Source organism: Entelurus aequoreus, linkage group LG14 (genome assembly GCF_033978785.1).
Source record: "Entelurus aequoreus isolate RoL-2023_Sb linkage group LG14, RoL_Eaeq_v1.1, whole genome shotgun sequence".
In the NCBI taxonomy this organism is placed as follows: domain Eukaryota; kingdom Metazoa; phylum Chordata; class Actinopteri; order Syngnathiformes; family Syngnathidae; genus Entelurus; species Entelurus aequoreus.
Window position 1 is genome coordinate 60,436,343 of NC_084744.1, and position 22,072 is coordinate 60,458,414.

General features: G+C 39.4%; 2 protein-coding genes across 3 annotated transcripts in view; one reads left to right on the plus strand and one right to left on the minus strand.

Moving 5' to 3' along the window:
• The window catches only part of ptbp2b (polypyrimidine tract binding protein 2b), a 36,200-nt gene that overhangs the window by 13,032 nt on the left and 1,096 nt on the right, over positions 1 to 22,072 (plus strand). Inside the window, exons 7-18 of one of the 2 annotated variants that reach the window (XM_062070376.1) lie at positions 1,613 to 1,771; positions 5,272 to 5,382; positions 5,608 to 5,773; positions 11,021 to 11,098; positions 11,246 to 11,358; positions 14,133 to 14,166; positions 17,665 to 17,757; positions 19,951 to 20,067; positions 20,173 to 20,272; positions 20,841 to 20,918; positions 20,990 to 21,160; positions 21,707 to 22,072. The exon at positions 21,707 to 22,072 is cut by the window's right edge and continues 1,096 nt beyond it. In XM_062070376.1, coding sequence (XP_061926360.1) covers positions 1,613 to 1,771; positions 5,272 to 5,382; positions 5,608 to 5,773; positions 11,021 to 11,098; positions 11,246 to 11,358; positions 14,133 to 14,166; positions 17,665 to 17,757; positions 19,951 to 20,067; positions 20,173 to 20,272; positions 20,841 to 20,918; positions 20,990 to 21,119 — 1,179 coding nt within the window. In that variant the 3' untranslated portion in view covers positions 21,120 to 21,160; positions 21,707 to 22,072. Of the gene's footprint in view, positions 1 to 1,612; positions 1,772 to 5,271; positions 5,383 to 5,607; positions 5,774 to 11,020; positions 11,099 to 11,245; positions 11,359 to 14,132; positions 14,167 to 17,664; positions 17,758 to 19,950; positions 20,068 to 20,172; positions 20,273 to 20,840; positions 20,919 to 20,989; positions 21,517 to 21,706 lie in introns of those variants that run through there. The other variant, XM_062070375.1, reaches the window with a different exon arrangement.
• The window catches only part of odr4 (odr-4 GPCR localization factor homolog), a 35,562-nt gene continuing 29,770 nt past the window's right edge, over positions 16,281 to 22,072 (minus strand). Inside the window, exon 14 of the mRNA XM_062070379.1 lies at positions 16,281 to 17,796. Coding sequence (XP_061926363.1) covers positions 17,750 to 17,796 — 47 coding nt within the window. The 3' untranslated portion in view covers positions 16,281 to 17,749. The remainder of the gene's footprint in view (positions 17,797 to 22,072) is intronic.

Sequence of the window (22,072 nt, forward strand, 5' to 3'; positions counted from 1 at the left end):
TTCTATGGAGCTAGGAGCTAGCAGAGGAGCTAGGAGCTAGCATAACAAACACGCAGGTGTTATTATGCAGGATTAATTTGTGGCATATTAAATATAAGCCTGGTTGTGTTGTGGCTAATAGAGTATATATATGTCTTGTGTTTATTTACTGTTGTAGTCATTCCCAGCTGAATATCAGGTACCGTGAGTATGCAGCCTTGGCTGCTAAACATTCGATAACTTGACCGTATGTGCGCGTCACGTACGTAACTTTTTAAAAATATATAAGCTTTATGAACCTTGGGTTAGGTAAACGGTCTTTTGGGCTGAGTGATTGTGTGTGTTGATCAGGTGTTTGAATTTTATTGGCGTGTTCTATGGAGCTAGGAGCTAGCAGAGGAGCTAGGAGCTAGCATAACAAACACGCAGGTGTTTTTATGCAGGATTAATTTGTGGCATATTAAATATAAGCCTGGTTGTGTTGTGGCTAATAGAGTATATATATGTCTTGTGTTTATTTACTGTTGTAGTCATTCCCAGCTGAATATCAGGTACCGTGAGTATGCAGCCTTGGCTGCTAAACATTCGATAACTTGACCGTATGTGCGCGTCACGTACGTAACTTTTTAAAAATATATAAGCTTTATGAACCTTGGGTTAGGTAAACGGTCTTTTGGGCTGAGTGATTGTGTGTGTTGATCAGGTGTTTGAATTGTATTGGCGTGTTCTATGGAGCTAGGAGCTAGCAGAGGAGCTAGGAGCTAGCATAACAAACACGCAGGTGTTTTTATGCAGGATTAATTTGTGGCATATTAAATATAAGCCTGGTTGTGTTGTGGCTAATAGAGTATATATATGTCTTGTGTTTATTTACTGTTGTAGTCATTCCCAGCTGAATATCAGGTCACCCCCGGCTGTCACAGCATCTTCCCTATCTGAATAGCTTCAACTCCCCACTAGTCCTTCACTTGCACTTTACTCATCCACAAATCTTTCATCCTCGCTCAAATTAATGGGGAAATTGTCGCTTTCTCGGTCCGAATCTCTCTCACTTCATGCGGCCATCATTGTAAACAATAGGGAACTTTGCGTATATGTTCAACTGACTACGTCACGCTACTTCCGGTAGGTGCAAGCCTTTTTTTTATCAGATACCAAAAGTTGCAATCTTTATCGTCGTTGTTCTATACTAAATCCTTTCAGCAAAAATATGGCAATATCGCGAAATGATCAAGTATGACACATAGAATAGATCTGCTATCCCCGTTTAAATAAAAAAAATTCATTTCAGTAGGCCTTTAAAGTGCAGCGCTCTTATTGTGAAGGCGGGAAGTGTATGGTTGGACTTCAGGGCTCTTCACAACTGCTGTGTTCTAAAGCGAGACGAGGCTGTGTTCATATGAAAAGTACCTTAGCGACATCTTACAGCACACACTTTTATTGCTTTCCTGCAGAACTTGGAGGTTTGGGAACAACCGGCCCACCTTAGCCATGATCGGTGCAGAATAAGGAAGTTTTGTGATGTTGTGACATGTTCTGGCTGCACTAATGTGTCAATCATTCCAAAACAACATACTTACTATGTGTGAACACCAAGCAGGCGTGATCTAATGTTGGATGTGATCTTCTCCAGAGAGCCCAGGCAGTACTGCAGGCTGTCTCTGCAGTGCAGGATGGAAGTTCTCCATCATCCGACCCTGGCATTCTGGACCTCACTCCACCTCCCAGCCCCGTGCTGCGTATTATAATCGACAACATGTTTTATCCCGTCACTCTGGATGTTCTGCAACAGGTATTTTCTTTTAACGTGCATCGTCATGTTTCACTCTCTGAAGTATAGAGAAGTGGTTCCCAAATTTTCATTCAACATTCAACACCAGTTATAATTAAATTAAAGAAAATCTCTACCAAACATTTCCTAGAATAGGACAGGACGGACTGTACTCCTCCCACAGTGAACATATTACAGTTATATATTTTATTATGGTATGGGTTGATTTTTAGACGTTCATACATTAATGATATGGTACATCAGTGTTTCTCAATCATAGCACCCATTGTTGGGCCACTAAAAATATCTTTCTCAACTTTGATCCGTTTGGTTGTAATACATTTTTCCACCACTTGTGGCAGTAATGACAATATCAAACAAACAGAAGAAGTCTGGAGCTATAGTCATAGTAACACCACACTGCAAAAAGTGAAATCTAAGTAAGATGAAATATGTCAAATAAGGGTGATATTTGCTTATTTTCCATCTGACAAGATAATTCTTCTCACTAAGCAGATTTTATGTTAGAGTGTTTTACTTGTTTTAAGTGTTTTGGACCTAAATGATGTCAGTAAGATACTACAGCTTGTTGCTGAGATTTGATGAGCTATATTGAGTAAAACATGCGTGAAACTAGAATATCAACTGTTGCAAAGCTGTGTCATCAACACTCACAAGTAGAAAACTACTTCTTTAAAGTAATCATTTCTTATTTTAAGCATTAAATAAAAAATCATGACTTTGACACAATTGTGTCTCATAATTAAACCGACTGTTAATATTTAAACATTTAACATGTGACATTTCAAAAAAAAATTCAACAGAAATAGTTCATGCACATTCAGATAAATTCTTCAAAATTACAATAAAAAAAAATTGGCCGGGGGCCGTGCTGTAAATATATATATATATATATATATATATATATATATACAAAGTGCTCTGCCTCTCTACTCAAGGACACTCGAATGCAAGCACTTTGTACCACACGAGACATTAGCTGATGAAAATATGACTATAGGAGTTTAGAAAGAAGTAACACTTAAATATGGATATGATTCTGATCTGCTTCCATCAATATATATATATATATATATATTCCTTGCTCACTAATTGACTGAAAGAGCGCGCACCTGGCGCGATGATGTCATGTTATCGATGGGAAAATGCATTTTTAGCCAATATGATTTGCCTGAGCGTTGCCTTGTTGCCTTTCCATTAAGAAAAATAAACTAGTTTTTTTTTTTTTTTTTTTAAACAAAAAACAAACAAAAAACGAGTTTTTAGTGTAAGTTTGCTGGTTTCAAGAAATGTAATGCCGAGCGCATATCATTATGTCAAGATAATGGCTCTAGCATTTACTTAATTTAAGAATATTTTTCAACATATTGAGAAAAAAGGTCTCATATTTGTTTTTTCTATCAAGAAAAGTGCACTTGTTATTAGTGAGAATATACTTATTTTAAGCTATTTTGGGGTTCATTAAGGTTAACTAATTTTCTTGTTTTGGAAAGTCTTGACAAGCCAAATTTTCTTGTTCTATTGGCAGATAATTTTGTTTAGTTCAAGTAAAATACCCCTCATTTTTGTATTTTTTCCCCTTGTTTTTGAACACTGACTTTTTGCAGTGCACCATCTAGCTTATGTTACCATTAGAACACATTTGTTTGACAATTGTCTATATTTATTCACAATTACAAAGTTTATGCAATACACATTTCTACAGGCCCGGATAAAATGATGGTGTTTATGGCGGTCGCTCACCCGGGCTGGTCAACACACTCATGCAGGGAGCGCCAACGCAGAGACAAAAGCATTTCAAGAGAAGCAACAAAACAATTTTCAGTCATGTTGTTATGATAGAATATACATTCAATGACAGCTAACGCTAACCATCCAAATTGCTGTTTGTAGCTAACAACACTTAAAGCTAATGTGCGTGCATGTTGTGTACAAGAAGCAGGATATATACTGTGTAAAACACATTGGAACGTTGGCGTCCTCTTGGTATCTGTGTAAATGTTGCCAACAGCCCCTTTAAGCGCAAAAAATATGACTAAAGCGGTGTAGTAGCTTTAATTTGCACTTTCATTTTAGTGAAAGTTTAGGTAAATGATTTTAGTGCTACATAATTGCATGTGTCAGCATTTGAGTCCGTTCTCATGCAGTATATTTCTATTTTTCTAATCAGCCTGACCTAAGCCTAAGGTTTGACTGTTTAATAAGACTCTTTATTGGTCAAATCATTTGACTAGTATTTTAACCTGTTTAACTGTAATTAGGTTAGAAATCATCAAATACGATTAAGATGACTAATTAAAGTTAAGTTAAAGTTAAAGTACCAATGATTGTCACACACACACTAGGTGTGGTGAAATTTGTCCTCTGCATTTGACCCATCCCCTTGTTCACCCCCTGGGAGGTGAGGGGAGCAGTGGGCAGCAGCGGTGCCGCGCCCGGGAATCATTTTTGGTGATTTAACCCCCAATTCCAACCCTTGATGCTGAGTGCCAAGCAGGGAGGTAATGGCTCCCATTTTTATAGTCTTTGGTATGACTCGGCCGGGGTTTGAACTCACAACCTACCCATCTCAGGGCGGACACTCCACTAGGCCACTGAGTCAGTCTTAATATTAACACCGGGCTCCCCTGTAGTCTAAAAGTTTGGCTCCAAAGTCCAACATGTTAAGAACCCCTGTGGTACATCACATAGTTCCAGTTTTTTTGTTTTTACTGCATGTAAGCAGAGCTTATTTCATCTTACCCCTTTTCTGTTTCATAGCAGTCCTTTTCTTTAGATAGACTTGACAAACAATTCAACATTCCAAGAATGTATTTCTTAAACATTTTGAGGTTTTATTAACTGTAAATTATCGTCAAATTTAATATCTAGTAAAATTCAAAGTTTAGTCAAAGTTGTAATTTGGTTTGCATTCTTATCAAAAAATGAACTGCACAAACTTCCCGAGCCTTTAATTAGCACTCTTATTCTTATTTGAACTCCTGTAATGGAATACATTATTCACAGTACATCGCTCTCCAAATACTGTGATTTATAAACATATTTTGTAAAGCATATCACACCATTTTATTTGGCCATTAATTCTTTTCAAGCATAATAAGGGCTAAATAAACTCCAAATATATCAATACTATTGGACACAAGAGGACAGCCAACCAATCAGTATCGAGGCCACTGATTGGCTCAGCCTCAGGCAGCATAACACTATTAGATTACATTTCTAGAGGGCTGTCATCATGTCAAAACAGGTATTTAGAGGGTAGTAGTAAACAGTTTTTCAGCTCTTGCTATGAAAATATTTAATTTGTAATTAATAATTCCAACTTTGTGGAAGTGCATTTATTGTTGTCATGTTTAGAACCAATTACAAGGGACGACTGTGTTCCATTTATTGAAATTAACCTCTAGCTATTGCTTGACAATTTGTGATGTTTAATCCTAGCTTGGTTTTAACTGCCATGCTAACACTAAATGAATTGTGGTTTGTGATGTTTTCTTCAGATATTCAGTAAGTTTGGGACTGTAATGAAGATCATCACCTTCACCAAGAACAACCAGTTCCAAGCACTTCTGCAGTTCAGTGACCCCACCAACGCTCAGCAGGCTAAAGTGGTAAGATCATGTTTGGAATATTAGCTTCATTTCATGCCCACATCATATTGTTGGCGTGCTTTGCTGGAGGTTTTTTGAGCATCCACAATGTATCTATTATTATCCTGAGAATGAGATTTTCTCTAGAAAGTAGATCTTTTGTTTTCCATTGAATTGTTCCCATTTTGCACATGTGTTCATTCCCGTCTATGCAAGTGTAATCCTGTTACATGTCTTCCGTTGCAGTCTCTAGATGGACAGAACATATATAATTCATGCTGCACTCTGAGGATCGATTTCAGCAAGCTGGTGAATCTTAACGTCAAGTACAACAATGACAAGAGTCGAGACTACACCCGGCCTGATCTGCCTACTGGAGATGGAGAGTCCAACAAGGATCATTCATTATTGGGTAAATACCTTATTACAATGTACCAACACATGTGGCCTACAGTATGCATTGACATAGAAGCTAACTCAGTCCTGGGAGGTGTCAGACCTAGGCTTCACTTGGTTACTCTCCATGTGGAGGAGCGCTCATTAAAAAGATGCCTCTTATTTCTCTACCCAAACATTTGAAGGTCTCCTTCAGCTTGACGGTCTACTTTACCTGGTGTCCATGACTAGGCATTGGGGTACGGCGTTCGGTTCTTTTTTTTAGCACTGACCAAATCCACGACAATTCATGTGAAATCCCACAGTGCCATTTTCCTGTAACCGGGTTGAGCGTGACGTCGCGTCGAGTTCACATCAGCACTTGGCCATCACTCCAGCAGCACTGAGAGTGGACTAAGTGAAACTACCTCTAGGTAATGTTGCAATTTTCAATGCCAACAAAGAAATGGACTCAAAAAAACGCTCCCAACAAAAGTAAGGCAAGGCTCCACTTTTTTATAAATGCTAACATACACTGGTTTGCCATTGACACGCTGCTAATTAGCATTAGCAATTTCACATGGCGATTTCAACACACCAAGTTTGTTAATCAGGCATGTGAAATGTCTATGAAAACCCGCGCTAACCTCTAAAGGCTTAGTGGCCACATGCATGGACAGCACCTTTTAGCTCTTATTTCCAAAATGGTGTACACTACGGAATTGGGGTCTTATGGCCACTTCTGTGGACACTTATACTGCCATCTGGTGGTGTCAGAAGAGTATAACATACAATGGTATTTGGAAAAAAAAAGTGTCAAAATAAGAATTAGCATGTCACTAAACATGAAGTACACGTTTGTGTACTTATGGACTAAGTACATCATATCAAAAGATGATTCTTAGTTTTTATTCTAATTAGGGTCCAATAAGCCCAAATAGCAAAGAGAAATACAAAAAAAGCATCAACCGCTTGGGCCTTAAACATTAATTTTCACGTCAAAATGTCACTTCCACGTTTCTTGAAATAAAATATGGATAAAAATACAATGTAAACAAAATAAATGCTCTCATCGACCGCAGGTACTCGCTCTTCCTCTTGCCTAAACGCCCCACTGACTTGCAGGACAAGCTAATGGGATTAGCAGCAAAGTAGAGAGCCGTCAATGTTGTGGCTCTGACAGCGAACATACAATAAGTGCGCTAGCTACTAGCAAGCTTGTTTCACTGCTCCAAAATAAATAGAAGATACAAGATTGCTAGTTTAACATCTAGCGTGTTTACTAGTTCAAAAAATAGTGTAGAAATGAGTGGGACTCTTTGGCACCTCATGATTCTATTACCATTCAGGAGCTATGCTTTGATTAAAAATGGATTAAAGATGCATCTTTAGTTGATGTATATGATGCAGTTTTACAATTGTTTTTGTTCCATGAAATAAGCGTTTATAAATGATAAATGGGTTATACTTGTATAGCGCTTTTCTACCTTCAGGGTACTCAAAGCGCTTTGACACTATTTCCACATTCACACACACATTCACACACACATTCACACACTGATGGCGGGAGCTGCCATGCAAGGCGCTAACCAGCAGCCATCAGGAGCAAGGGTGAAGTGTCTTGCCCAAGGACACAACGGACGTGACTAGGATGGTAGAAGGTGGGGATTGAACCCCAGTAACCAGCAACACTCCCATTGCTGACACGGCCACTCTACCAACTTCGCCACGCCGCAATTTAGACTTGCAATTTAAAAAAAACCAGTGCATTTGTAATAAACATTTACATAGATTCCCATTACATGTATTAAATTGATGTAAATGTGTGTAAAACTGGAACATGTGCCCCAAAATAAAGGAGCTGGTGGGATCTTTGGTGAGGTGACTCGCTGCAGTCAGCCACATTTTACAACTGTCAACTATAAATCCGTTAATGTTTACTAATCTATTTTATGATCGTCCATGTCTACATTTTGATGCATCTAAAAATCTGATGATTTCCTCCACCTCTAGTAGAAGTGCACCCACTTGAAGTAAATGTAGTCTTGATTTTCAAAAATGTTCTTTCAGGGTTTGCGTGGCAGCACTTTGTGCTGATAGAAATGTTCCTCAAAGGGTGCTTATTTCCCTGGTTAATGAAGATGCACGTTGTGTGTAATAAGTACAATACTTACAGTATTAACACTTTTTTATGGCGCAACAAAAGACAATGTCTGTCTGTTAGCAACATAACTCAAACAGTTATGGATGGATTTTGATGAATTTTTCAGGAAATGTCACAAAAAAAACAATTCGTCTCATCAACTACGAACATTTACTTCCTGCTTACAGCGTTCCACGCCCATCTCCTCCCAAACCCCTTGTCGCCCCGTGCTGTGCAGAGGATTCTGGGAGATGCAGTTTATTTTCAGACCCGCACACCAAGTTTTTGTTTGATACCGTCATGGCATTACTGTAAATACAAACCCTGTTTCCATATGAGTTGGGAAATGGTGTTAGATGTAAATATAAACGGAATACAATGATTTGCAAATCCTTTTCAAGCCATATTCAGTTGAATATGCTACAAAGACAACATATTTGATGTTCAAACTCATAAACTTTATTTTTTTGCAAATAATCATTAACTTAGAATTTGATGGCAGCAACACGTGACAAAGAAGTTGTGAAAGGTGGCAATAAATACTGATAAAGTTGAGGAATGCTCATCAAACACTTATTTGGAACATCCCACAGGTGAACAGGCTAATTGGGAACAGGTGGGTGCCATGATTGGGTATAGAAACAGCTTCCCAAAAAATGCTCAGTCTTTCACAAGAAAGGATGGGGCGAGGTACACCACTTTGTCCACAAGTGCGTGAGCAAATAGTCAAACAGTTTAAGAACAACCTTTCTCAAAGTGCAATTGCAAGAAATGTAGTGATTTCAACATCTACGCTCCATAATATCATCAAAAGGTTCAGAGAATCTGGAGAAATCACTGCACGTAAGCAGCATGGCCGGAAACCAACATTGAATGAGCGTGACCTTCCATCCCTCGGACGGCACTGTATCAAAAAGCAACATCAATCTCTAAAGGATATCACCACATGGGCTCAGGAACACTTCAGAAAACCACTGTCAGTAAATACAGTTGGTTGCTACATCTGTAAGTGCAAGTTAAAGCTCTACTATGCAAAGCCAAAGCCATTTATCAACAACACCCAGAAACGCCGCCGGCTTCTCTGGGCCCGAGATCATCTAAGATGGACTCATGCAAAGTGGAAAAGTGTTCTGTGGTCTGACGAGTCCACATTTCAAATTGTTTTGGAAATATTCGACATCGTGTCATCCGGACCAAAGGGGAAGCGAACCGTCCAGACTGTTATCGATGCAAAGTTGAAAAGCCAGCATGTGTGATGGTATGGGGGTGTATTAGTGCCCAAGACATGGGTAACTTACACATCTGTGAAGGCACCATTAATGCTGAAAGGTACATACAGCTGTCATCTAAGCGCTATCTTTTTCATGGACGCCCCTGCTTATTTCAGCAAGACAATGCCAAGCCACATTCAGCACGTGTTACAACAGCGTGGCTTCGTAAAAAAAGAGTGCAGGTACTTTCCTGGCCCGCCTGCGGTCCAGGGGCCGTACTTATCAAGCTTCTTAGAGTGCCATTTTACACTTAAGTCCTGAGAATTTGCGAAATTTAGTCCTACTCTCAAACTTAAGAATAAAAGCTTTTTATCAACGTTCTTAAGTCTAAGAATCACTCCTACTCTCCACGATATTTAAGAGACCTTCAGAGGTGTCTTAAGTGGTTAGGAGTTGCCAGCAGGGGATGGCACTGAGGCGAGAGAGACGTGCGCGAACGTTCAGGGAACGGAACAATGTTTTTTTTTTTTTTTGATGACGAGCAGCTGATCAAACGGTATCGTTTAGACAGAGCGGATATTATTTTTGTCACAGATTTAATACTTTTCGATTCCTTGTTGATTTCTGCATGTGTCTGCAGTGGGCTAGTATATATAGAGCCACCCACACCAGTTTCAAATTAGTTGCCTAATTAATGAATTGGAAAGAAAATGTTATGACAGTAGCGTATGTGTGTGGCCGTGAGGTGAGTGACGTCAGTGAGTGTGTGGGCGAGAGAAGAGAGGGAGCGGTAGCGTGTTTGTTTAGTTTTGTATTATTTTGTTTGTTTTGTATTATTTTGTAGTTTATTGTCAAAATGTACACTCCCATTGTCCACTTAAATATTTCCAAGATATTTCTTTATTCTTAGACAAGGGATTCCCTTCCGTGATTGGTCATTTCTATGGACACAGAAATGACGTCACCTAAAATTGCGTTTACGGCACATAGTAATGTCGTAATTCAGCTCTGAGTGTGACACTTAAGATTCAGTCCTACACTTCGCTGAAAGTGTGAGTAAGACGCTTGATAACTAACTTTTAAGTGCAGCTTTCAGCCAAGAATTTATTTACTCTTAAGTCAACTCTTAGCAGACTTCTTAGGAGTCATTCTAAGAAGCTTGATAAGTACGGCCCCAGACCTGTCTCCCATCGAAAATGTGTGGCGCATTATGAAGCGTAAAATACGACAGCGGAGACCCCGGACTGTTGAACAACTGAAGCTCTACATAAAACAAGAATGGGAAAGAATTCCACTTTCAAAGCTTCAACAATTAGTTTCCTCAGTTCCCAAACGTTTACTGAGTGTTGTTAAAAGGAAAGGCCATGTAACACAGTGGTGAACATGCCCTTTCCCAACTACTTTGGCACGTGTTGCAGCCATGACATTCTAAGTTCATTATTATTTGCAAAAAAAAATAAAGTTTGCGTTTGAACATGAAATATGTTGTCTTTGTAGCATATTCAACTGAATATGGCTTGAAAAGGATTTGCAAATCATTGTATTCCGTTTATATTTACATCTAACACCATTTCCCAACTCATATGGAAACGGGGTTTGTACTTTGAAACCACGGTATCTGCAATATTGTCCCACCCCTAATATTGTTACAATAATAAACATTTCAATCCCACTTGCAGTACTGCACATTCACCTTGTGGAGGAGCAGCAAGCAGGCTGCTGAACTGTATAATGAGTCGGCTTTAGAGTCTTTTTTTCCCCAGAAAAGTCAGTTCTCATCACAATTAAAAACTTGCTGTGGTACTTCCATCTCTTTAATACGAGCAAGCACAAAATGGCTGCCAGCGGGCTGAATGAATGAATGAATGAAGCGTGACATGGTTTGCACACAGGCATATTTGGTGCCATCTAAAAGTTTGTCTTGTTGTAGGTACTCCATCTGGAGCGCTGGCCTCGTACTCCAGTGCAGCAGGTTATTCCTCATCTCTCTCCCTCTCGCAGGGAGCAGGTAAATACATTTCTCTCTATATTCTTCTTTCTCTTAGTTAACCTCTTTTGTGTCCTTGCACGAGTATTATTTTCTCTGTTGCATTTGTCTTCGTTGACTAAAAGCTGACTTGAGTTGAAGACAAGTTTGTGTTGTTGTTGTTGACAGGCGCCATCAGTCCTCTGAGCGCCGCCGCCGCCGCAGCAGCCGCCGCAGGCCGTGTTGCTCTGTCAGGGTCCGGAGTGTCAGGAGTCCTGTTGGCGTCCAACCTGAACGAAGAGGTATGCCCAGCACGTGCATACCTTCTACTATTCTTCACCACACTTTCTAACATACATATCTTACTTTTCAGTCTGTCGCCTTTTCTTTATCTTTAGTAGCATACACCTGACACCCTATCTGTTCTGTTTTCCACTTGCCATCGTCCGTGACTATTTCAACCCATCTTTGCTAACCTCCCTACTGAGAGCGTCTTTCCAGTGGAGTGCTGGTCTTCATGTGCCCATGTCTAGTGCCCCCTAGTGACAAATCACACTACAACTGCTTGCTCTTGCATGTACAGTGAAACCTCCCTGTTAAGCAGGCCTGGGCAATTATTTGACTTGGGGGGCCAGATATAGATACAAAAGTGTGTCTGGGGGCCAGTATATCTATTTTTAGGAACACTAATACAAAACCTCACAATAATGATTGAATGAATGCTAAAAACGTTATGACAGAGCGCCTGAAAAAAACAGAATGGAATTTAAAAAATGTTTTACTGAATGAGACACCCAGAATGTACATGAAAATAAAGAATGTAAAACACTGAATATTGACAACGTATTTTACAATCAACCGAAACGCAACCAAAATGCAACAAACATAGTGAAAAAACCCCCACCTACAATCTGAGATACCTCATAGTGAGCATAGTAAGTAATCAGATGACCCTAGTAACTAATTAGATGATCATAGTAACTAATTAAATGACCATAGTAACTAGTATATGATGCAGATTCCAAGCATGGAAAGACTTAGTACAGTTGAAGACTTCCGGTCATTATAAAACATGAGTGCACATCATAATGGCAGCTACATTTTACATCTTAAACATCTAAACAATTATTTGGGAATGTCTGGCGGGCCAGATTGAAAAAGCTCAACATGTGGCCCCCGGGCCTTCATTTGCCCAGGTCTGCTCTAAAGTCATGTCGACGTTCCATTTTCTTAATGGACAATAACAAATAGTTTTTCCATCTTGAAACTTTTCACTGGACATTTTGAACATCTACAATGTCAAATGTTCATCTTGATTTGACCCCCAGTGCAAAGAGAAGCTTAGTCTTTGCTAACCTTGGTATATACACTACCGTTCAAAAGTTTGGGGTCACCCAAACAATTTTGTGGAATAGCCTTCATTTCTAAGAACAAGAATAGACTGTGGAGTTTCAGATGAAAGTTCTCTTTTTCTGGCCATTTTGAGCGTTTAATTGAGCCCACAAATGTGATGCTCCAGAAACTCAATCTGCTCAAAGGAAGGTCAGTTTTGTAGCTTCTGTAACGAGCTAAGCTGTTTTCAGATGTGTGAACATGATTGCACAAGGGTTTTCTAATCATCAATTAGCCTTCTGAGCCAATGAGCAAACACATTGTACCATTAGAACACTGGAGTGATAGTCGCTGGAAATGGGCCTCTATACACCTATGTAGATATTGCACCAAAAAGCAGACATTTGCAGCTAGAATAGTCATTTAGCACATTAGCAATGTATAGAGTGTATTTCTGTAAAGTTAAGACTAGTTTAAAGTTATCTTCATTGAAAAGTACAGTGCTTTTCCTTCAAAAATAAGGACATTTACATGTGACCCAAACTTTTGAACGGTAGTGTATATATATATATATATTTTTCACGTTCTTTTTGCAAACAATCCTTAAGTAGGCTTAACAAAAAAGTCCAATATTAAAGCAAAATGCATCCACACAGTTAGCTCAACTGGGGGTCTTCCACAAATTGTTAGATAAAATGTCTAAATGAAGTAAAACTATCAAGTGAATGAAGTAAAACTATCAATTAAAATGTGTAAATGAAGTAAAACGACCAAGTGAATGAGAGTATTGTGCCTGACCGTCTTGATCAAGATATTATTTCATGTGTAAAAGGCTCTCAACATGTTAAAAATGTCATTCTCCATGCTTTAGCTATGGAAATATCCAATTTATAGTTGATCCCTACATGGTGGAAATTCATTCATCACGGTCAACAGCGATAAACGAGGGGTTACTGTACTTTTATATTTGTGGCTTCTTGTCTCCGTGTGCAATTTGGTTGTTGCAACATGTGCATGGACGTCTTCAAAGTGATGTAGAAATGTCATGACGTTTTCTTATCATGTGTAGTAGCAGAGACATCCCCTTCAGTCAGAGTGCCAGCAATGTGATATTTGAGCTAGTTATCTGTCATCTATTCTGATACTGACAACACTGCCCCCTTTTGGTTTCATCTGTCCCACAGAACCTTTCATTCATCTTTTTATTTCCTGCTATGTTCATTTCTGTGTCCTTTTCCTTCACTGGTGAATGCATCCAGCAGTGTGCGTGCGTGTGTGTGTGTGCGTGTGTGTGTGTGTGTGTGTGTGTTGGGAGTCAAGCCAGCAATCATTCAGACTGGGCTGATGTTCCACTGATGCTGTTTACTGACCTCTGCTTTGGTTTTTGTCCTCCTCTCCTCCTTCCCCCTTCCCTTGCCCTCTTTCTTTCCTCCCTGGCTCCTCCCCTTCACCCACACTTCCTGTCCCCTCCCCGATGACCCCCGCATCCTTTTCATGTCGTATGTTGACTTTGATTTGTAAATTTGATTTCAATTCCCTTTTTCCCCCTTGCAACTTTTTGGAATCCGGTCTAACCTGACTTTTGCCATTTTTGACCCCTTCCCAAACAATCTTTGCATCATCATGGAAACCATCATCTCCCCCTCGTCCAATGCTGGGTGGTCCGATCTCTACCTTCGTCTCTCCTCTTCTTCCTCCTCTGCTTCTCTTCCTGTCCTCTACTCTGCGGTCTCTCTCTGTAAAGATGGTCACGCCTCAAAGTCTCTTTACCCTCTTCGGTATGTTCAATCTCTACTTTTCAGTCTGTGTATCTCTCTCTGTTTATCCTACGCTTGTTCTGCACTGATATGGTGGACATTTTGTTTCCGTGTAGTAGCTCTACCTCCTCCTGTCACACTGATGATGACTTAATATCCACTCTGAAGATTGCTTATCCATTCCATTGTGAGAAGAAAGACACCTCAATCATCTGTCTGCTTGACATGACATGAACATCAGCTTATTGTTAGCAACTCTCTCACACACCTTTATTCACAATGATTTCATGCTTCATGTTCTTCCGTGTTGTAAGAAATATACCATAATGTAGTCATCAGAACACTCCTATCTCTAAGCATCGAAATGGATTCAAATCAATTTCATCCGTGCTTGGCCTTCCCAAAACACCACAGTTTTACAATGTAAAATGCCTTTTAAAAAGATCAAATTAACTTGGAATACAGTGTTCCCTCGTTTAAGGCTGGGGTTACGTTCCAAAACATTCTCGCTTTAAGTGAAATCCTTTTAGTAGAAGTGGATTTTTTTTTTCCTTCATTATATATTTTGTTAGGGTTATACATATTTTTTTTTTTACTGTGCATGTCTTTTTACGGAGCCCCTAAAGGGACATGGGGGAAACCTTCTCGTGCGCACAAGATACATGTCTAAATAAAATATCCCCGTGTCCCAAATTTTTTTTTAATCATTTTTTATTTAAAAAAAAAATTTTTTTAGACATGTATCTCGTGCGCACGAGAAACATGTCTAAAAAAAATTTCCCCCATGTCCCAAATTTTTTAAAATCATTTTTTATTTAAAAAAAAATATCCCCGTGTCCCAAATTTTTTTTAAATCATTTTTTATTTTAAAAAAACAATTTTTTTAGACATGTATCTCGTGCACATGAGAAACCTTCTCGTGCGGACGAGATACATGTCTAAAAAAATTTCCCCCATGTCCCAAATTTTTTTTAAATCATTTTTTATTTTAAAAAAAATATCCCCGTGTCCCAAATTTTTTTTAAATCATTTTTTTATTTAAAAAAACAATTTTTTTAGACATGTATCTCGTGCACACGAGAAACCTTCTTGTGCGCATGAGATACATGTCTAAAAAAAATTTCCCCCATGTCCCAAATATTTTTTTTAATTGTTTTTTATTTTAAAAAAAATTTCCCCCATGTCCCAAATTTTTTTAAATCATTTTTTATTAAAACATTTTTTTTTTAGACATGTATCTCGTGCGCACGAGATACATGTCTAAAAAAATGTTCCCCCATGTCCCAATTTTTTTTTCAATCATTTTTTATTTAAAAAAAAAATTTTTTTAGACATGTATCTCGTGCACACGAGAAACCTTCTTGTGCGCACGGGATACATGTCTAAAAAAAATTTCCCCCATGTCCCAAATATTTTTTTTATCATTTTTTATTTAAAAAAAAATTTCCCCCATGTCCCAAATATTTTTTTTAATCGTTTTTTATTTTAAAAAAAATTTCCCCCATGTCCCAAATTTTTTTAAATCATTTTTTATTTAAACATTTTTTTTTTTAGACATGTATCTCGTGCGCACGAGAAACCTTCTTGTGCGCACGAGATACATGTCTAAAAAAAATTTCCCCCATGTCCCAATTTTTTTTTAAATCATTTTTTATTTAAAAAAAATTTCCCCCATGTCCCAAATTTTTTAAAATCATTTTTTATCTAAAAAAAATTTTTTTTAGGCATGTATCTCGTGCGCATGAGAAACCTTCTTGTGCGCACAAGATACATGTCTAAAAAAAAATTTTTTAAGATAAAAAATGATTTAAAAAAAATTTGGGACATGGGGAAATTTTTTAAAATCATTTTTTAAATAAAAAAAAATAAATAAATAAATAAAAATACAAATTATTAGGGGCTCCGTATCTTTTTGTTTACAGGTTGTTTTTTATGTATTTATTGTTTGCATGAAACAATTGAGTAAATTAGGCAAGCTGAAGGCATTCTGTAGTATATAGGACACGTGGCATGAAGATTGATTGACCATGGTCTACAGTCCCTTAGCCAATCAGGACGCAGAACACAATGTGCATTCATACGCTGTTAAAACATAAAAGCATGCAACATTGTAAAAAAATGACACACAAAAAAATGTGTGGAACAGCGAGGCCGTGTAAAGTGAAGCGTGTTGTAGCGAGGGAACACTGTATCGCATGAGAAAACATTACAAAGCTGTGTACTACCAACAACTACAGTAGTTTTATCAAATAATGTCAAGTCTTACCAACTGTATCACAAAATATACACCTTTTTTTTATTTGACCATTAAATTGACTTGTGATGAATATATGGGAAATCCTGGCCAGGTACATAACGGACAATTTATCTACACTATTTTCCAGACTATAGAGAATCTAATCATTTTATCTACATTTTTAGAAGAAGAAAAATATGTTACCATATGTTAGCCGCACCGGACTATAAGCCGCAGATATATATGTATGTTGTAAAATGACTTATTTACACAGAAATATTCTGTAAATGTTGTTTCCAGCCGGCGCCTGTAACACGGCTGATGAAACACAACAGAAGTCATGGTCATTATTGACCCACTAAACAGATACGAAAGTGAAACAATACAAAAAGAATGCCATTGTTAGTTAATAATACTAACACAGGGACGTGTAAACGTGTTATTAGCTAATGCTAATGAAGGTAGCTTCATTCGATCATGATAGCACGTACAAATATGCATGAAAACACTCCTACACACATCACACATGGGACGCTTTAGTAAGTAAGAATTGTTTTAGTTATATTGTAAAACTTACAAACATTGTGTGGAGTGATAAATGTAAAAACGCTATGGACGGCTAGAATATGGAACGGCAATCGTACTTCCTGTTGAAAGCAGTAAACAGAAGGGCACTGCAGCGCCTGCATTGAGCAAACTTGTCCAAAAGATGGCGCTATATAACACCTGTGCAGTGTATTTGCCTGTATATTTAAAAAACTATTTGCATTATGGCCGTCAGCGGACACAAATTCCTAAATTAGCAGCACCGTTTTATAAGCCGCGGAGTTGAAAGCGTAGGACAAAAGTAGCGGCTTCTAGTCCAGAATTGAGGGTGTATTGTTCCAAAAGCCATTTGTGAGTGGCATGTCATCATGTTCCAGTGCAGCCTGCCAGGTGATGGATGACATCTAAAGGAGAGTGTACAGCCAGCAAGCAGTGGGACTCTCCTCCCTCTCAAATTAGCACACCTGGGCTTTAGAAAAATGCATATATTCCTCTTGATGTTGTGTGTTAAGCTTCTCTCCTCAAGCACATTGTGTCAATCAATCCAGTTGTTAAACATGAAGTAGCAGTCAAAAGGGAAGACCCTGTCCTTGTCTCTTAGCACTAACTGAATTCCTTCCATCCTTTTATCTTGGTGGCCTCCTCCTCTCCTGCTCTGTCTTTTCTCTCCTCCACCTTGTGCTCTCTCTATCTGTCTGTCTCTCTCTCCGTCCGTCTCTCTCTCGCTCTACTTGTAGGCGTCTATGGTGACGTGCAGCGGGTGAAGATCCTCTACAACAAGAAGGACAGCGCCCTCATCCAGCTGTCAGACGGCAACCAGGCTCAGCTGGGTGAGTTCTCATCATGTTTATGTCCGTCCATGAAATGACCTATAAAACATTAAATATATTCAACTTAACTTCCTTTAAATATAATCCCTCAGCTATCAAGGCAGAAAGGAAATGTCAACACAAGCGTGGAAAACAATGTCAACAAAATAGTCAAATCACATTCAACACTTAACAATAATCTTTGAAAAATAAGGAACATGTAAGAAATGCTTGATAAAGTGTAATAAAATAGTGTGAAAATGTAAACCTGAGAAGAACTATCTTCTGCAGGTTTAGTGGCAGGAAGTTACAGCTGTGCTCTAAAGGGTGAGCGCGGTATTAGCGGTTACTTGCATCATTTACAGACCACATTGGTCTGACTAGAGCGGGGGTCGGCAACCCGCGGCTCTTTAGCGGCGGCCTAGTGGCTCTCTGGAGCTTTTTCAAAAATGTATGAAAAATGGAAAAAGATGAGGGGGGGAAAAATATATTTTTTGTGTTAATATGGTTTCTGTAGGAGGACAAACATGACACAAACCTCCCTAATTGTTATAAAGCACACTGTTTATATTAAACATGCTTCACTGATTCGAGTATTTGGCGAGCGCCGTTTTGTCCTACTAATTTTGCCGGTCCTTGAACTTACCGTAGTTTGTTTACATGCTAGTCACACACACACACACACACACACTAGGTGTGGTGAAATTTGTCCTCTGCATTTGACCCATCACCCTTGATCACCCCCTGGGAGGTGAGGGGAGCAGTGAGCAGCAGCGGTGGCCGCGCCGGTCAATCATTTTTGGTGATTTAACCCCCAATTCCAAGCCTTGATGCTGAGTGCCAAGCAGGGAGGTAATGGCTCCCATTTTTATAGTCTTTGGTATGACTTGGCCGGGATTTGAACTCACAACCTACCCATCTTAGGGCGGACACTCTAACCACTACGCCACTGAGCATGTGTTCATTCATATTTTTGATGTGACAATCTGCAATGTAAATAGTCATGAAAATAAAGAAAACACATAGAATGAGGAGAAGGTGTGTCCAAACTTTTGGCGTGTGCATGTGTGTGTGTGTGTGTGTGTGTACATAATGCATTCAATTAAATGTTAAATTTGTTATTTTTCCCGTCGTAAGAAATAGTCTGCATGATGCTTGACATGTTGAGAGTGTCAGGAGTCGGCCTGGGCAACAAAAGGATGTAATACTATTTATTATTAATCGTCTGGGATTCAATTGTGGTCATAATAAATGAACTGATTTCCTGTGGTAATTTGTTTTTGGCGACACCTAGTGGTTACAATGATTCACAATAAGGTCATGACGCAGTACGTTGAAGGATGCGGACACGTTTGTTACTGGATGCTTTATAAAGTGTTTCTGCTTTGGAGACTTTGTACGTGCAAGTAAAATGCTACTATAAGCATTCGATACTTGTTTACATTGACATAGCCTATCATGTTTACCTTTTTGTTTCTTGTCATGAACTAATGTCCATCTAAAGGCTGTTTGTACTTAAGACTCTAACCTGTCTAACAGCCATGAGCCACCTGAATGGTCAGAAGGTGTTTCTACTTAAGACTGATGTCTCTAACCTTTGTGTCAGCCATGAGCCACCTGAATGGTCAGGTGTTTCTATTTAAGACTCTAACCTCTCTAACCTTTGTGTCAGCCATGAGCCATCTGAATGGTCAGAAGGTGTTTCTACTTAAGACTCTAACCTCTCTAACCTTTGTGTCAGCTATGAGCCACCTGAATGGTCAGAAGGTGTTTCTATTTAAGACTCTAACCTCTCTAACCTTTGTCAGCCATGAGCCACCTGAATGGTCAGAATGTGTTTCTACTTAAGACTGATGTCTCTAACCTTTGTGTCAGCCATGAGCCACCTGAATGATCAGAAGGTTTTTCTACTTAAGACTGAGGTATCTAACCTGTATAACAGCCATGAGCCACCTGAATGGTCAGAAGGTGTTTGTACTTAAGACTGATGTCTCTAACCTTTGTGTCAGCCATGAGCCACCTGAATGGTCAGAAGGTGTTTCTACTTAAGACTGATGTCTCTAACCTTTGTGTCAGCCATGAGCCACCTGAATGGTCAGAAGGTGTTTCTACTTAAGACTCTAACCTCTCTAACCTTTGTGTCAGCCATGAGCCACCTGAATGGTCAGAAGGTGTTTCTACTTAAGACTCTAACCTCTCTAACCTTTGTGTCAGCCATGAGCCACCTGAATGGTCAGAAGGTGTTTGGGAAGGTGATGAGAGTGACTCTGTCCAAGCACCAAACTGTGGCTTTGCCCCGAGAAGGACTTGACGACCAGCTCCTGACTAAAGGTGAGTCCACAAGCAATGATGTCATCCTACACTCCTGACTAAAAGTGAGTCCACGACCAATGATGTCATCCTACACACTGCCCCTCACTCACTTTTGTCCTGTAGATTTTTCTGGTTCCCCCCTGCATCGCTTTAAGAAACCAGGCTCCAAAAACTTCCAGAACATCTTTCCTCCTTCTGCGACACTTCATCTCTCCAACATCCGGTAAAGGCCTTATCGGCTTATCTCCACCATTTTGTACACATTTGTATGGGCCAGCTGTCTTAAATTGTGATGTAAGACATGTTGTATGGGCCAGCTGTCTTAGATTGTGATGTAAGACATGTTGTATGGGCCAGCTGTCTTAGATTGTGATGTAAGACATGTTGTATGGGCCAGCTGTCTTAGATTGTGATGTAAGACATGTTGTATGGGCCAGCTGTCTTAGATTGTGATGTAACTGTCTTAGATTGTGATGTAAGACATGTTGTATGGGCCAGCTGTCTTAGATTGTGATGTAAGACATGTTGTATGGGCCAGCTGTCTTAGATTGTGATGTAACTGTCTTAGATTGTGATGTAAGACATGTTGTATGGGCCAGCTGTCTTAGATTGTGATGTAACTGTCTTAGATTGTGATGTAAGACATGTTGTATGGGCCAGCTGTCTTAGATTGTGATGTAACTGTCTTAGATTGTGATGTAAGACATGTTGTATGGGCCAGCTGTCTTAGATTGTGATGTAAGACATGTTGTATGGGCCAGCTGTCTTAGATTGTTGTCTTGACCATGCAGCGAGGGCATCGGAGAAGAAGACCTGCGTCTCCTGTTCTCCAACAGCGAAGGTTCCGTCAAGGCCTTCAAGTTCTTTCAGTAAGAAGTTGTGAACATTGAAATGTTTCAGCTAAAAGTTAATTCCTAATAATGATTGTTTGTCCCTGCAGGGATCGCAAGATGGCTCTGATCCAGATGTCGTCAGTGGAGGAGGCCATCCAGGTGCTCATAGATCTTCATAACTACGACATGGGCGGCAACCACCACCTCAAAGTCTCCTTCTCCAAGTCCACCATCTAAAGCCAGCGTGCTCCCAGCCTCTGGTCAAAGACCTTTTGCTGGTAAGAACTGGACCACAGAAATGTCATTAGCACCTGCAAAAAGAGTCCGAAGTCAGGGTCTGTTCAGTTCTTTGTGGAGCTGTCCTTTCTGGACCTTCACCTTCCTGCCGGGTCATGGCCACACCAACATGGACACTTTTCACACTACACCTCAGGTACACTTGGGCTGATATCATCAAACTTGTATCGTTGGGAGCTAGGACACGTGGGCTGATATCAGCACCAATCATCAAACTTGTATTGTTATGTGATGGTGTTGTGAGCGAGGACACGTGAGCTGATATCAGCACCAATCATCAAACTTGTATGGTTATGTGATAACATGGAGGGACATAAACATTTGTTATTAAACTTGCTATTAGAGAAGACTACTTTTTAGGCAATTCTCTATTTTTTTTAAAAATTTGGCACCAACCCAATTCTTTTTTGATTCTTTTTTGGTACCGACTTAATTGGGTACTTTGTTGTTGTTTTTGGCACCATTCAAATTCTGCACTTTTTTTGTGGCACAGATTGAGTTGTGTACCTTTGTTTCACCTAAAATAGAGCAGTGCCATGTTGCAGTACTTGGGTTGTGTGTGTCATAACACTTCGGCACTTGGCGGTCACTCCAGCAGCACTGAGAGCGGACTGAGCCCAACCACCTGGAGGTAATGTCGCAGTTTTCAACGCCAGCAAAGAAATGGACTTTAAAAAAAACAAACTCCGACATAAGTAAAGTTAAGCTCCACTTTTCCAGAAAATGCGCTAACTTTCTGCTAAATTACATTGGCTTTGCTATTATGCTACTAATTAGCCATTTTACATGGCGAGTTCAACTTCTCCAAATTTGATCAAAACAATTTACGATCAAACAAGTACAATACTTACAGTGCTAACACTTTGTAGGGTGCATGAGTGCACTAGATTGCA